General features: G+C 37.4%; 1 protein-coding gene across 2 annotated transcripts in view; it reads left to right on the forward strand.

The window, feature by feature from the left end:
- Positions 1–15967, forward strand: part of sema3fa (sema domain, immunoglobulin domain (Ig), short basic domain, secreted, (semaphorin) 3Fa) — a 71968-nt gene that overhangs the window by 49704 nt on the left and 6297 nt on the right. For both annotated transcript variants that reach the window (XM_072452473.1, XM_072452474.1), the window contains 5 exons: positions 2803–2922; positions 6384–6523; positions 8582–8696; positions 13586–13655; positions 15013–15157. In XM_072452473.1, the coding sequence (XP_072308574.1) occupies positions 2803–2922; positions 6384–6523; positions 8582–8696; positions 13586–13655; positions 15013–15157 (590 nt within the window). The remainder of the gene's footprint in view (positions 1–2802; positions 2923–6383; positions 6524–8581; positions 8697–13585; positions 13656–15012; positions 15158–15967) is intronic.

Here is a 15967-nt window from a genome sequence, read left to right on the forward strand (position 1 = left end):
TGCATGATAAATAAACTAAACATAAGCCAGCATTTTTAGAATTGTTCCACTACTAAAAAGACACAAAAGGTGTTAAAGGTATTTTTCTTTTGTATTTTCATCAGTATTGATTGTTTTAATTTCTTTTCAAATTTGAAGGTACTTATTGTATCGAAATTGACAGATTATTTAAATTCAAAAAGTATCAAATGTACCTGCCCTCAATTAAGCAATGCTGTAATGTCACCTGAAACCAATCAATATGGGCTACTTTTGTGTGTCTTTTTAACCACAGAATTTACTAGCATTCCAAATTTTAGTTCTGGTTTTGGTCGATTCATTGTAAAACTCCAAATGGATTCGAGGCCGATGAGGCTAGAGAGAGTGTGTGACTTTATGGTTTTGCCAGCCGACTTTTAAAGGCGTCCAAACCAAGCCAAACTCCTCTACGTCGTCTAATAATACACCTGAAGGTCGCTCTTGTCTTTGGTGCGCTTGTGCTGTGCGTGCCCTTGTCCTTTGGGTGGTCTGTTGTCAGCAGTTACAGGTGGTACTTCATTCACAACGACCCCTCTGCACTGTTGAAGTACTTGTACATGTCACTGAAGGATCGCTGACCAGAGCAACATTTTTAACCTTTGTGTTGTTTGACTCTGGAGCAGATGGAGTTCCCCTGTTACAACTTTCAAAAGCATTTCAACCACTTCAGGCACGACGCACTTGTTCATCCAGAGGCTCAATATGGGAAGATAGTGTTCAAATGTCCAAACATCAGACACAATATTAAACATTTATGTTACTGTAAGGTTTCCATGAGTTACAGAATGATGAAAAAACAGTACTGTGCCATCGCAAATAACAATTAAAATCCAAATATTATGAGTCTTCAAAATGTCCCTCAGAACAGGAAGCGGTCTTGTGAATGAAACTCATAAATAGATTTGTCAGTGAATTAATATTGTCCATTAAGATGTTGTAAACGTATTGATAATGGATAAGAGTAATCATTTGAACGTGTTTAAAATGGCAGTTATTAAAATTGGTCAGATTCATGGAAGCGTAATGAGACCTGGAAGATGAATTCAAGGAGACCGTTAGGCAAATGTGGTTTTGTTGCGTATTACGTCCTCATTTCTTGCCCAGCACATCCACTATATGATTTTATTTATGTATTTGGTTTATTTGAACAGGGACAGAACGTTGACTTAATTCCTTATTTTGTAGCACAAGAGACAGAGACAGATCCGTTCTGATGATCAGCGTAATGGCGGCTAAAGCAGAGCTAGAGCAGGACTATAGCCTGTATCGCTAACTTTAACCTAACTTTTAGGCGTTTTGAGTGCTTCGAATGTAGAAAACGTTCATGCTGTGAAAATGGAGAACGATCCCTGGCAGCCAAACACGAGCCATTTGATTTCACACAAAAAAATAACATCGCACTCTGTGGAAAAAAGTATTTCTGGGCAGCCAAGAAAACACACTTCTCCAATACTTAACAAAGATGTGTAGTCTGGACAACGATTTATCTGTCTGAGTTCAGTTTGGCGTGAATGAGTCAATCAGGGACGTGCATGGTCCATCTGTGTTAAAACAGACATGGCTGCCTACGGGGAAAAACCTTACGCAAGAGACTGAAAAAAACATTGCGGAGTGAAGCTCAAAACCCTGCGAGTCTGAAGTGAGAGGAGTTTAATTTTGTTCTCAATGGTGTCGATGACCGATGACCTCGCCTGTTTCGCACACGTCACTGAAATAAAAGCACCCGATTTTGAGTTTGGCCTTGTTAGATGTGTCCGAGCAGTGGATCATATCAAAAGCGGTCCGCGAAAGGAACAGCGTCGTGAACCGGCCACAAAAGTGACTCAAAAGTGACGCAAAAGTGAGGAGTGAAGAGCCACTGAAGCGCAAACTGACACCACTGTTTTTAAGATACCGTACTTTCCATATAATAAGTTGTACCTCTTTTCATAGTTTGGCCGGAGTGTGACTTATACTCCAGAGCGACTTATATGTGATATTATTCGTTATTTTCACACTGACAACCACAAGAGGGCGCTCTAGGCTCTAAGCGACGCAGAAGAAGAATCTGCACTTCCTCTACCTCTGGAGTTTGTGGAGTTGTTTAGAAGTGACACAGAGGAAGAAGAATTCTATGGATTTAGTGATTTGGGGTAATACTGATGCTTTGGTAAACTTGTTAGCATGTTCTTTATGCTATAGTTATCTGAATAACTGTTCATATGTTACGTTAACATACCAGACACTTACCACAGTTCTGTCTGTGCCTCATGTAGCTGAAGGTGTTAGCGTTAGCATACGTACACCTATTCACCATGTTCTCTAATCTGTTATTTTAATTTGCATTTCAATATGTTCTTGATCTTGGATTTTATCAAATAAATTTCCCCCAAAAATAGTTTTTTTCTCTATTATGCATTTTTGGCTGGTGCGATTTATACTCCGGAGCGACTTATTATCCAGGAAGTACGGTACACGTCGTTTATTGCATGTATCGCTTGTACCGTCAGCTGTTCTCCAAATCACCGAGTCTGAAAACACAATTATAAAATAACCATGACATAAAGCCAGTAGGGACTTTGTATGACTTACTTTGGCCTTTTACAAAAATTACAGTGATTGTCAGGTCATTAAATATCCACTGCTGCGCCTGCCGTCATTGGGATGTCGTCTTTGAGAGATGAGGCAACGTGACACCAGTGCTTCAATCATGCTGTATATATATGTTTCTTATGTTAACCTGCGAGAGGGATGACTTCACCTCCATGACAACCTCCTGTGTTTCTGTGTTTGTGTCGCTGACAGATGGGGAGCTCTACGCCGGCGTCTACATCGATTTCATGGGAACGGACTCGGCCATCTTCCGCACACTGGGCAGGAAGACGGCCATGAGGACCGATCAGTACAATTCCAGATGGCTCAACGGTAAAGCCATATTCCACAGTATCTTCTACAGTTTCTTACAGGAAGAAGACATAATATTAAATATACGATCACTTATGGAGGGCACGGTTTTACATTTTGTTAGAAATTGGTTGATTTATTACCTGCTCAAAATTGCAATATAGTGATGCGACAATACTAACATTTCTAACTCGATTTTAATGCTAAGCAATAGACACAATTCAATCAATTTATCAACTAATTGTGACAAGTCAACTATATATTTTTTTTTAATCTTAGTTAGCATTTTGATGATTGTTATCTGGGCTTTACAGACTCGAAAACACATATGAAACGACCTTTTTTATAACAAAGGCAGTGGCATTAATAAATAAAAATGACAATGAATAATAAACCATTTCAGATTTTCATCAATAATTCACTTTATTTGTGAATATTCTCTATCTAGAAGCCTTCAGTCACCATTTTTCAACTTGTATTTGGTCGGTAATGCAATTAATAAGTCTCAATGTACAGCAGAAATAATCGTTTGACTTGTCAACTGCTAAAATGATAAGTGGCAGCCCTAATTTAAAATGCCCTACTTTTAGATTTTAGACTGCAATTTTCAACACAAAACAACTGTACTTTCTGTATTAAACCCTGTGGTCTGGTGCTAGTTCTGAGCTCGAGCTTATTCTAAATCTGTTTGGCAAAGGTCACATCTCGTCCTATTTGTGTGATTTAATTTAGTATCGATGCGTAATCAAATGAGTCTCTAGTTTATGTACTAGATTTAGAATCGATTAGATCTAATTTTACTGGTCTACAGCTAATTCAAACATGCATTAATCAATAAAAATACAACTATGAGTGAGTTAACAATGAGGGAACCCCGTCATAAGATGGTTAAAAGCTCATAGATGTAGACTTGCATAATATTAGGTAAACATATGCACTTCTAGGAACAAGATCTTTTGATAATCTCATGCTGTTCCACGAGACCCGGTGATCATTCGATACCAAAGCAGAACATTTCTGATTGCGTGTGGCTGCAAGGTTGGACAGTGGGGTCAGTCGCCCGTGGCTAATCACTGCATGTCGATAATGACTCTGAGTGGAGCTTGTAATCGCAAATGAAGCGTGGATGTCGCAGCTCTAAAAAGGCCAGCTGGCAGAAAGGGAAAGTAACAGGATATTTAGAGCTCAAGTTCATTGCTCAAGGTATTTTGTTCAAAAGAATACATTTACCAAGGCACATATTGAGAAGGGCCAAACTTTTAAGTACATTGAATTTGATTTGTTGGCAAAGGTAGTAGCTGTCGGGGGATGAAGTTAGACAGTACAGAGTCTGGGAGGTTGTAGATATGGATAGAGATTTTAAGATTATCATTACATTTAGCATTCATTCAAAAGTATTCTAGTAGTGATCAAGGAATTTACCAGTAAACAGTGATAGGAAGAATACTTTGAAAATTAATTTAGTTTTCAAATAGCTGCGCTTAAATGTATTTTAGGTCTAATCAGAGTACTGTGTTGTATTGTAGAAGGAATAATTGCACATGTTCTCACTGTAAGAGCAGTCTTTTCTATTTTTACTAATTCAATGCCGTTTGAAGACTTTAGTGTGTACTCAAAAACTTTAGGGAAGACTTACTAAAGTAACTGCATTCTGAACACCGAACGGAAGAGTCAGTGTGCCAGAATATAGTTACTGAATATTCTGAGTTTTCATTACATGTTTTGCGTTACTTCCCGACACTGCCACTAGAGACCCAGCAGTTTATCTAGTTTCTCCACCACCCTCATTTAAACTTTTTAACATAATTTAAGTTGATGTAGCTCTATGGACGTGTTGTGCTGCTGCCATGGCACATTTTGTTGCTTTTATGTCATTCAAACCCAACACAGAGGCAAAAGCAGAACTAAACAAACAAGTTTTACTATAATAATATTCATGCATTTGTTGAATGGGTTGTTGTAATAATAATAATAATGGTGATGGTAGCATTAGTGATAGTGATATACTTTTGTGAGCCACGAGGGACATTACTTGGTCACAGTAGCTCGAAAGAAGCACTGTAATTCTAAATGAATGAAATGAAACAAGTAAAAATTCTAGCAAAACATACTGGAAAAGGCACAAAAAATCAAGCAAAATCGTAGTTGATGTTGTAGGTTGTAGCTTTAGCTATTGCTCGTCGGCTGATGTCACACAATCAATCACAGCATTGTCAGTGTCATTATCATTTTTATTTTTTACCTCTGAACCCGTTGCCCCCAACAACCGCCGCAATCCCCAGGTGATGTAAGAGCAAAATGGGGGACACCTGAGTCCTGCTAATCAGCTGTCCAATCAGTGCGACATCATCCCTCCCCCTCTGCTCCCCCTCCCCCGTGCAGGACCCCCGATTAGGCTTGATTTGGCCCCCTTTGGGACTCAGACCGCCCACTGCTGTGCAATGTCCTACTAAGCCATTCAGCTGAAGCGGGCTGCGCTTCCGTATTGAGTGACGGCATTAGAAGGGAAATAATGGGTCAAATAAGTTCAGAGGACTGTGGCTGTGTGTGTGTTTTTTACCATTTGAGACAGAAATATAAACGTGTTCGGAGTAGAGGTTGGAGATTTGTTGAATACATTCATAATATCATGCTTCGTCTATGTTAAAAACTATAAACATGACCGCAAAAAGAGCTGAGGGAAAATAAAATGAACAGAATTGCCTAGTGTAATCTTCCAAACAGCGGTATTAAGTGATGTTTCTGCAGTTATGTGGTTCATTAAATGGTCCATTCATGTTTTGTGCTTGACTTGAACCTCAACCAAGACATTTACAGACACAGTTTAGCACATTTCTCATTCATTGTGAAAATATGATCTGAATATCATCATCAAGTTGATTAATTAAATTACTTTAGTTAGAAGCTTCGTACTTGTATTCGTACAAACTTTTTTTAGTTTCCTTTTAGGTTTTTCCATCTAGTATGTCTAGTTTTTTGCTATTTGAGAATGTTTTAAAGCTTTATTATTGACAAAAAACAAAGCCTTAATGGTACCAAAAGTTCCTGGCCAATGATTATTACAGTAATAGACGATGCCAAATCAAGTCATCTAAAATGTTGAGATTGTAAACCCTTCAATAATGTCAGTATACAATAAAACAATGCAAATATATATATATATATATATACATATATATATATATATATATATATATGTATGTATATATATATATATATATATATATAAGGGGTATGATATAAGTTGTGACAATAAACACAGGACGAGCTGGACATATCTGTAAGCTTTTATTGGTCTGACAGAAGTTTAGCTATAGCTTTTAGATTCATGTAAGTATTTTGTAGAGATATAATTATTATTTATTTATTTATTATTATTAAGTGCTACTACTGAAGTGGGATAAAATTAGCTTTTGTGTTATAAATCTCCTCCAAACAAATCCACTGGGTGCGGTTGTCCTAATGTTGTCCGTCTTGTGCAGATCCAACGTTCGTCCACGCTCACCTCATCCCCGACAGCGGAGAGAAAAACGACGACAAGCTTTACTTCTTCTTCAGAGAGAAAGCGACGGAGATGGGCCAGAGTCCTATGTCCCAGTCGAGGATCGGCCGAATCTGCCTGGTGCGTCCCCTGCGCATGTGCATGTCTACATAACGGTTCTCTGTGTCTGCCATTGTCGAGGAGCTCCCCGTGATCTCGCCTAATTGCAACATTCGCACAGACACCGCCATCATCCTTTACGCTTTGGCACCGCAGCTAAATGTGAATGTCGTTTGGCTTTTCTTTTTAGCCTTGGATTAACAGTTTTAGAGCATACAGTAGGAGTTTATCTTCTTTGCATGAGTAGCTTCTACAAAAACGCAATTCTGGAGCTGTTTGCATTGCTTTTTATCTCATTCAATGGCTTTATCCAAATCAATACTCTCTGTGTTTAAAACAAAAGGCTAAACCGTTCATATACTTTACATGATATGATCTCGCAATTGGAGTTTAAGCCGGTTTTTATGTTTCATCTTTCTGAGCTCAAAGAGGAAAGATTCACACTTAAGTCAGCAGGTTTGATACTTTTAGCCAGAATTTCATGTTAAGTTTTGTACGTTAGTATATTCTATTTGAAATATTATATTTAATAGATTATCCTGCTCCGACCAACTGAGGCAAGCCTAAAGATTACATTACATCAAGTCTAGATCTATTGTAATGAAATCTACAGTGCAATGCTACAAATAATAACGATAATCTGGTAAAGTAGTATCTTGGAGTCATTTTGGTACTTAATTTTTCCTTTTATGCACTTCATGGTTCAGTGTAGTGTATGTCAGTTCCTGGTACATTTGTTTTGCCCTGTGGAAATCCAGCTGGACTCAACACGGCTCAAAGTATCTTTTGTATGTAATGGTATTATGTACGCATCCAGACCTTCCAACAATATGTCAGTTTAAAGGATGAATTAACATTGGCGTAGTGCATATCACATGGCACTTTTGTTCTCAGCTTAGACTCAGTGGTTACTTCTCTATCAAATTCCTCCAAATGGCCCACAACTGAATGCATTTCACCGCACATACATGCAGACACATCATGTTTTTGTCCATTTGATTTTGACCCTTTGCTAGTGTCACGTTCCAGCTCGTGAATCATTTTCCCGTGTCCTATCCTCCGCCCCAGAAACTCTGGACAAATTGGCCGAGTGTTCCAGCTTATGGAACAAGCCGAGACAAAGCTGGGCAGAAATGTAGTCGTCCTGTCCCAAAAACAGCACTCACCTTGGACAGTTGTTCAGACAGCTGTGAGTGTGATGTGGATTATTTATTAGGAATAACATAGATCAGCCAAAACATTATGACCAGCTGTTTATATCATGGTGTAAATGACTGGGAGGGACTGTGTAAACCCACTCTGCTCCATGACATGATATTCAGTACAGCTGCACGATAGGGGTGAAGACCGGCCTCCCATTCAATCTAAAAAGCTATATCATTTGTGGGAAATTTGACAGTGTAAATAGAAAGCATATATCCTTAAATCATGTCCAGAAAAAACATGTGGTAAATTGGAGAGGAAATAATTTCATTTTTGGGAGGAAAAGTTTTTAGCCACTCCAAGAACAAATATGGCATGTTCACAAAAACGAGTATTGATATTTTGTTTAGAGCAAAACTTTTCACAAAACATATATTAACAGTTTAGGTAAATTTCTGTCCTATGATTAATACAAAAGAATTAAGTAATTATTGGGTAAAAATAGAATAAAAAAGAAAATTAGGAACTGAAATAAATCTAGGAAGAAGAATTCAAACAGTACTTTGGAGTGCATATTTACCAAAAAATAACACATTATATTTTAGTCTGTATTAAATCCCTCATAGGACACTTTGGAATGTGTAAGTACAAGTTGTATTAATTTTGGTTTAAAAGTCAGGCTTTAATCTAGTAGTTTAGTCATCCCCAAGACCTTTCCCTAACACATTTCAAAATATGTGTCTCAGAACAATCTCATTTATGTAAACAGTTAGTTAACATCCTAAAATGTGTGTAGAATGTTTTATTTTGTTCGGATTTTTTATTGTTTTGGGAACAAACCCACCAATGCAAAAAGTGGCTACTTAAAGAGCTGTGTAATTCACTGGACTTGCCTGTGGTCATAATGTTTTGGCTGATGTACGCATGTTTGCACAGAATGACGATGGTGGACACTGCTGCCTCGTGAACAAGTGGAGCACCTTCCTCAAAGCTCGTCTGATCTGCTCCGTGCCCGGGCCCGACGGCATCGAGACGCACTTTGATGAACTGAGTGAGTGTCAAGAACGTTTCAAATGCATTTATGGACAATGTGGTGGTGTTGAAAGGTTAATGTCATCGCGGCAGCATCAAGGTGTACTTTTGTTGCCATCATTCATCAAGTTGTATCACAAAAAATACATCAGTCCTGAGCCATCGACTTTGTGCCAAACCCAGAGCAGAGAGAATATGCAAACTGCACTGAAATGTCCAGTTTTGCTTGGGAATTGAACCTGTGACATTCTTGCTATCAGGCAAGTCCTAACTACTCTACACTACAGTGACAAATATAAACCTATTATTACACAGCTAGATGATGTTTTGGCTAAAAAAGTGTTCAACTTGGTGGACATTGTATAGAAATTTAGACAATATTGTTTTGAAGATGTATACAATTTGAATACTGAGTAAATCGTTTATAGTAAAAAATGCTACAAAAAGAGCTGATTAAAGATAAAAATTGTAAACTTTGAAATAAGGTTACAAAGTGACTATTATGTTTGAAGTTTTAACACGTTTCTGTCGTATTGACATGATCGTTATCAGAACACTCATTTTTGTCAATATCGACCACCTGTAGTTCAACTTTTGAGATGTAGCTCAACATTTGACTTGATTTTATTTGAGGAACGCAAGTAATTCAGGTAATAGCAAACCCTAAGCTGAGCTCTTACATGACTTTAGTAGGAAAGCTCTTTAAGTGAGGCCTTAAGCACTTTCCTGTGCAGAGAAGCTGAGAAACTGTGCCATCCCAGCACTGAGCAGCTGGCATCAGTCCAACTCGGGCAGATAATCCTGCTTTGTCCCACAGTAACATGGATGACAAGATTAAAAGGAGATTTGTTCTTTAGGCCTTAAAATTACAAGAACTAGTGGAAAGAGCAACAGTGCATAGTGTATGAAATGGTCTAAACTTACCTTAACATTGTTTCAACATCCTTCTCACATTCAGTTTAATGTCTGGTCTGGTTTAAAACTACCAGTGACTTGACATTTATGAGATTATTATTCAGTTGTATACAGTAGTTTAGGTTTAGAGAATAATGCCTCAGTAAAAAAATTAAAAAGTCTACATTACATTTTATAAATAAAGTTATCAAGAGCCAGAAATGTCATGTTTTGTTTAAAAATATACTTGTTTTCATTTAATGAAAACAAGTATATTTTTTGCATTCAGAAAAGTTGAATTTACAGAAATAAGAAAATAAGAAATAAGTTTAAGTTTCAGTGTTTTTGCAGTTTTGTGCATGTTTAAACTTTGCCACAAAAGCGTTTTGCATTTTGTCCAGAGCAACATTCTATAGCACATTTTATTACATAAGCTTATAATGTGGTCAAAAAGCTCACACTTCCTTTAAATTAGCTATAAATGTTATAAAAGTTGATTAGTTTCTGAATAGCTTAAGTTCTTGTCTATAGTTGAACTATTTAACATATTTACTGAGGGAGAAAACAAGCAGGACGAGAGAGCGAGGAGGAAAACCTTTAGAGATGATGAAGAATAGCAGTCACTGTGGATGCAATAAGGTTTTATTGCCTTTTCTTAAATTGAATTTCAACGTGAAACATTGTTTTTTTCATTAGATCATTGTTTTGGTTAGGAAAAATGTTTGTCCATGACTTTATACAAACAGGCTTTTTTCTTTTAAAACGTAATGATAAAAGTCTTTCTTAGTTATAGCAGAGGATATAACTGAGAGTCTAACATGGACACTGCTTTACCTGGAATATTCTTTATTATTAGATTAATAAGAATAAAAATAAAAATAAATACATTTTCTCTCATCATCCCTGAACAAAATCAAAGCTATAATGACATACAATATAAAACCATGAATAACATAACACAAAAGTACCAGTTATTGTTTAATGTTTGATTCGATTTCCTCACACGTCTCCATATTATGGAGATATAATTCACTAAATTGATTCACACTTAAACTAGCTTTTATACTTTTCCAAGAGCCACAGCACAAACTGAAACACACATTGTTTTGAGTGTTTTTCGAGTGCGCTTGCATTTTTAAATTCCTTCCTTAAAGTTTAACAGTCAGTGAGTTCGACATCAAATCTGTGAAAACGACCCTGCTCATTAAAAAAATCTAATTCCACGTTGCTCCAAGCAAAGTAATAACATCTCCATGGAGACAAACCGGAAAGTTAGATAGTGCACCTTGGTTTAAACCTTGTCCTGCTTTAGTTCTGAGTTAGTTTCATAATTTAACAACGGTTTTAAAGACCTTGATCTTGTTTCTGGTGATTTTTAAATGCAAAGTGTTGGCATTTTTTGGGTATCGCGAGTTCTTTGTTCAGTGATAGTGTGGCAGTATATATCATATTTTCAAGTCTTTATTTATCTGCCTCTTTCGTTTGCTTTGTGCTTCGTGACAGACGGATATAAGGCAGAAGACTGCGTTTGATCTGGAAACAAAAGTTAGATTCGAGGCTCCGTTTTCCTGTTCTGATTTATAACTCTTCTTTCATCGCTCTGTTGACAAAAGCGTCTGTCAAACACCGAGGAGCTTTTCGTTAGGAATACTTGGCTGGTTCTCACAAAGCATAGATTTATAGATTGAAGTAAACACTATATAAGTTCATGCACCTCTTGTTCCTCTCAATGCATCATCTTGGAGCCCGTGCGCTGCTGCGTTCATGCTTTTCTCATCGACATTTGAGTCTGAGGCCTCTCCGGTCTCGTCTCACTCTCACTGTCAGAAGTCTGTTTTTACAAATGACTTTCACAAACACGTGGGGTAGAGTATAGTGTGTCATGTCTGCTCATTGTAAGTGATATTGTTCTTCCATATGTTCCGAACTTGTTCAAGGGCAGTGCCACCAATGCTGCAAACATGGAATCTTACCAGTAAAAAGGATTTCAACGTTAGATTTTAAGGGTGAAGGAATGTTTTATTGTCCTTCTGTGTTTAACTTGTTCTTTAAAGCAGATATATCACAATTATTTATTTATTTTAAACTATTTTGGACATTTTAAATCACAATATTGATCTAAAAAGGAATTAATAAAAGGAACAATCTCTGCTGTTAAAAACTACAGGGGTGATTTACTTCTGTCCCTTTATTAAAAATATGAAATATTAAAAAAAAATAACAAAATGTATTTATCTGGAATTTAGAAGTATTTCCGCCTTCTTTTTTGGCCTCCTATTTCTATTTTTACTGATTGGTCTGTTCAAAAAATGTAATCTGATGCAGTGGGGACAAACTGGGAATGACACATATTGGCTACATTTTCAATATTTGACCGGTACCGATATCTGGATAAAACCACTGATATCCGTAATCTGCACGGTCCTGTAAATTTCCGTTGTGCCAAATAGGCTACATGACGCTGACGAATCATGTGAGCACCAAGTAAGTAAAAAGTATTGGACTAAACGTGCATGCACAGTAGGTAAATGAGAAGGAAAAACAACCATAGCGTGGTTAAGAGCTCCGAAAGATCAATTTAGCATAATCTGACTCTTTAAATGCAGCTGGGGAAACCTGTCAAAAGTTTATCCTACGCAAACCAAACACCTCTGTTATTTCAACTAGCTCTCCTGTCAAGGCACGCAAACTGTGGATCGAATGCAGTACTTTCTGTTCATGCGTAAAGTACTGATTTTGCCCTGGTTAATCCCGTTAAAGATCAGTTTGTAACACAGTTTTCTTCCAAATTTACTCACGGTCCCACACGGTTCTCCTTTAAATCATTAAAGCGCAGACAGCTCGATTGTCTCGGCCTCGGCCCTGGAGTCTTTGGGACGTACAAACCTACATGTGGCTCGTATTAAACGCATGCTTCACCGGCGATTCCATTTCACATAATTTCACATGTATTCCCCGCTGAGTTCAGGGACTGTAGTTTTAAGCATCACTCGTATTTACATTGTGGGTCCCGTTGAGGCCCTTGTAAGCACTCGCTGTGCACTTCAATGTCACATGAACATTTCCTCTCCGGGCTGAAAACAGGTGCATTCTGGGAAACTTGGAGAGTAATTTATATGTATGTAATCCACCACTTTCCAGCCTCAGTGTCCTTTACAACAAAAACCTGTTTTTTACCATTAAAATGGTAAAACTGTTTGTAAAATCACGGGAAGTGATGGTGAACCTCGTGTTTTATCACCATCTTGTCAGGCATCTTGGAAACCTATTGGCATCATTTATCTACAATAATTTGTCCTTGTCTATTAAAATGTATTTAAAGGTTTAACTTTTGGCTGCTTTTCACCATTCAATAGATATAATATTTAGTTTTGAATTGTTATGGCAATTGTGTTTTTCATCACTCACATCAGTCTAACCCCCGTGGATAACAGATGAAGCCTGCATTAAACCACTTTGTATGACCAGTCATAAATTATACTTCAACTATAGCCAAAGAGATGTTACTGAGAGAGCAATGGGTTTCAGAGTGATGGAAAATTAGCATTGTTGCCATATTAACAATTCAAAACACAACATCATATATATATTTAAGGGAGATGACTCAAAATGGTGCCCATAAACAAGAAGCTCAATACAGCAATCATCATCGTCATCATCATCATCATATTTAAAACTTGCTAATGGAGGACGAGACTTTTATACATTTGTGTATGTGTGGAAAGTAACCAAAGACAAAAGTAAAAGTACTGTTCTTAAGTACAAACAAATATTTTTGGTATGTGTACTTTACTTCAGTTCACTTTTTGTATGGTTTTATTATATGGTTATTATATGGGACGACCTGGTTTGGAGTAGAAGCCCCTGCTTTGAGTAAACAAAAATACAAATACAATTTATTTATCACTATCATTACATGAAACACTTTGACATTTCTCAAAATATGTATTACATTTACTCCAGCTTCTTCCATGTGTCTTTTTTTCCAACAATAAAAGCTTGAATTTCTTTCAGGGGACGTCTACATCCAACCCACTCAGGACACCAGGAACCCAGTCATCTACGGCGTGTTCTCAGTGTCTGGGTAAGTCTGACATCTTTATCAAACTTTGTGTGGGGAAAAAATGAAAGTACTGTATATATTCTGGTGCTCTCCTGCGTTTCTCTCACATTTCCCTTCAGCTCAAAGTGACAGCTCCCTCTGATATTGAAATGTTTTTGGGCCTGTCAGATCCAAGATAAAGAGTCAGAGAAGTTGAAATGCAGTCTAGAGGGAAGTGCAGACTCAGAGCATAGTTTGATGTAGTGCATAACCTTGGATTCAAATAGGAACTACAAGAAGTGCATACAGGAAGTGGAGTCATTTGATCATCATCATCATCATTTTAATAGGTAAATAAAGTAATCTGTTTCTCAAGGAAGTTCACTCTTCCTTGTGATTGGTTAAATCCAGCTGTCACTCATTCAGAGCCTTACAGTAAGTGAAGCGGGTGGGTAAAGTGTCTGTGTTTGGGCAAACAGCTACATTAAGAAGAGAAATAGGGAAGTACAACAGTATCAAATAAACTATATTTGATATTAAATAAACAAATAGGAGCTTGTAACAGATCACAATTCAAGTGTAGCACCACATCACCCAGCCCTAATGTATAGTTTTGTGTCTCACATTTCCAATACTGTTTAAGTCATTCCTGGAAATGTGTTTGTTTTATCAAGTCATTCAGAATTGACAAGTTTGATCAAAAGTCCAATTATTGTGTCAACAATAATTTTATTGTACATTGGGACTTTTTACGCAGGCAAATAAAGATGCTTCTAGATAGAGATTTTTTTCAACTAATAAAGTATTATTGATGAAAATCTGAAATAGTTTATTATTTTTTGATATTTTGTTCTAAAAAAGGTCTTTTTGTTTATGTGTTTTGGAGTCTGTATAGTCCAGATAACCATTACGCTGATCAAAATACCTGCTTGTCTTCTTACAGACATGGAAACAGTTAATGCCATACTGTAGAGTTACATCATGCAGCTTCAAGTAAATCTAGTTGTTTATCTTAAATTAACTTAAAATGAGTAGACCACATAACTAGTACATTTTGTTTATTGTTGACATGTCATTTTTGAGTGTATGTTCCACTTGTAATGTGCCTTTAAAAACTTCTCTAGACTCTCATAATTCCGTCCTTTTAATACATGTGAGGAATAAATAAGTCTTCATTTGTCCGTCATCTCGTGCATTAGTCAGAAAACAGCTGAAAGTCTTAATGACAGGCCTTGACAGCAGCAGAATCGCATCCTCGCTGCACATGTGTGTGTTTGTGTGTCAGACAGACAGACTACTCCCAGAGCTCGGTGTTGACCTGCATTTCCTATAAGAGACAGCCTGAATACTATATAATGAGTAGGAAGTGGAGTCACAGTAATTATCTCTATCTATGCAGGGCCGTGTTCAAAGGATCCGCAGTCTGTGTCTACTCCATGGCTGACATCCGAATGGTTTTCAACGGACCGTTCGCTCACAAGGAGGGACCCAACTACCAGTGGGTGGCTTATAGTGGGAAGATTCCCTACCCTCGGCCCGGCACTGTGAGTACACAAGCACAGACACAGTTCCACCACCTCTTAATGGAACTCGACTGTGTGGGGGCTTTTCTGACTAGATTTTTTAAAAACGAGAGGGAAAAATACAACTACTTCAAAAGATGGCGGCATCTGCTCCATTTTGGACATGGACTGGTATAATTATTAAAACACTATACAAATAAATGAGGGCCTCAGGAGTGTGAGTCTGGTCCTTGTCAGTTTGCTGTATATCCTTCTCCGTCTTTTCCTCATTTCATGCTGAACTGTTCCATCGATTAAGGCCTACGGGCCGAAAAATCCTTTAAAAAAGATCAATTGATATGTAAGCTGCTATTTTATGGGCTTAAAATGAGCCCAAATGTTTTTTCCATCTGAGGACCAGGAAGTGCTCTGTTACGTGTAACATGCTGGTTATTGTTAGCGTTACCGTGACGGCAAAACTCCGCTCTGGCCTCTGAAAGTTGTGAAAAGCATGTATTGCAGTGAATATTTAGGTACATGTAATGCGTCAGGAAAGTGAGAGGAATACTGTTTAAAACTGTTTAAATGAACTACTTTGATTTTTCACGTTCTTAACAAATTAAAAATCATACATGTGCTCTCCGGTGGTGTAGTGGTTTAAGGCTTCACCTCTGCATCAAGGGTTCACTTCCAGGTCTCGACTCTTTCCTCTCTCTCTCCATTTCACCCAATAACTCCTGTTAAGTAAAGCCTTCGGGACAAAAATACTGTAAAATCAAATGCAGTCATTTTATTGTCTTCAGATTATTTAGAATGAGATGGTGACACCAAACCTCAACTAACTCGGTTCTA

This window comes from Eucyclogobius newberryi, unplaced genomic scaffold (assembly GCF_026437365.1).
Source record: "Eucyclogobius newberryi isolate DKJ021-1_F unplaced genomic scaffold, fEucNew1.0.hap1 SCAF_19, whole genome shotgun sequence".
Taxonomy (NCBI): domain Eukaryota; kingdom Metazoa; phylum Chordata; class Actinopteri; order Gobiiformes; family Gobiidae; genus Eucyclogobius; species Eucyclogobius newberryi.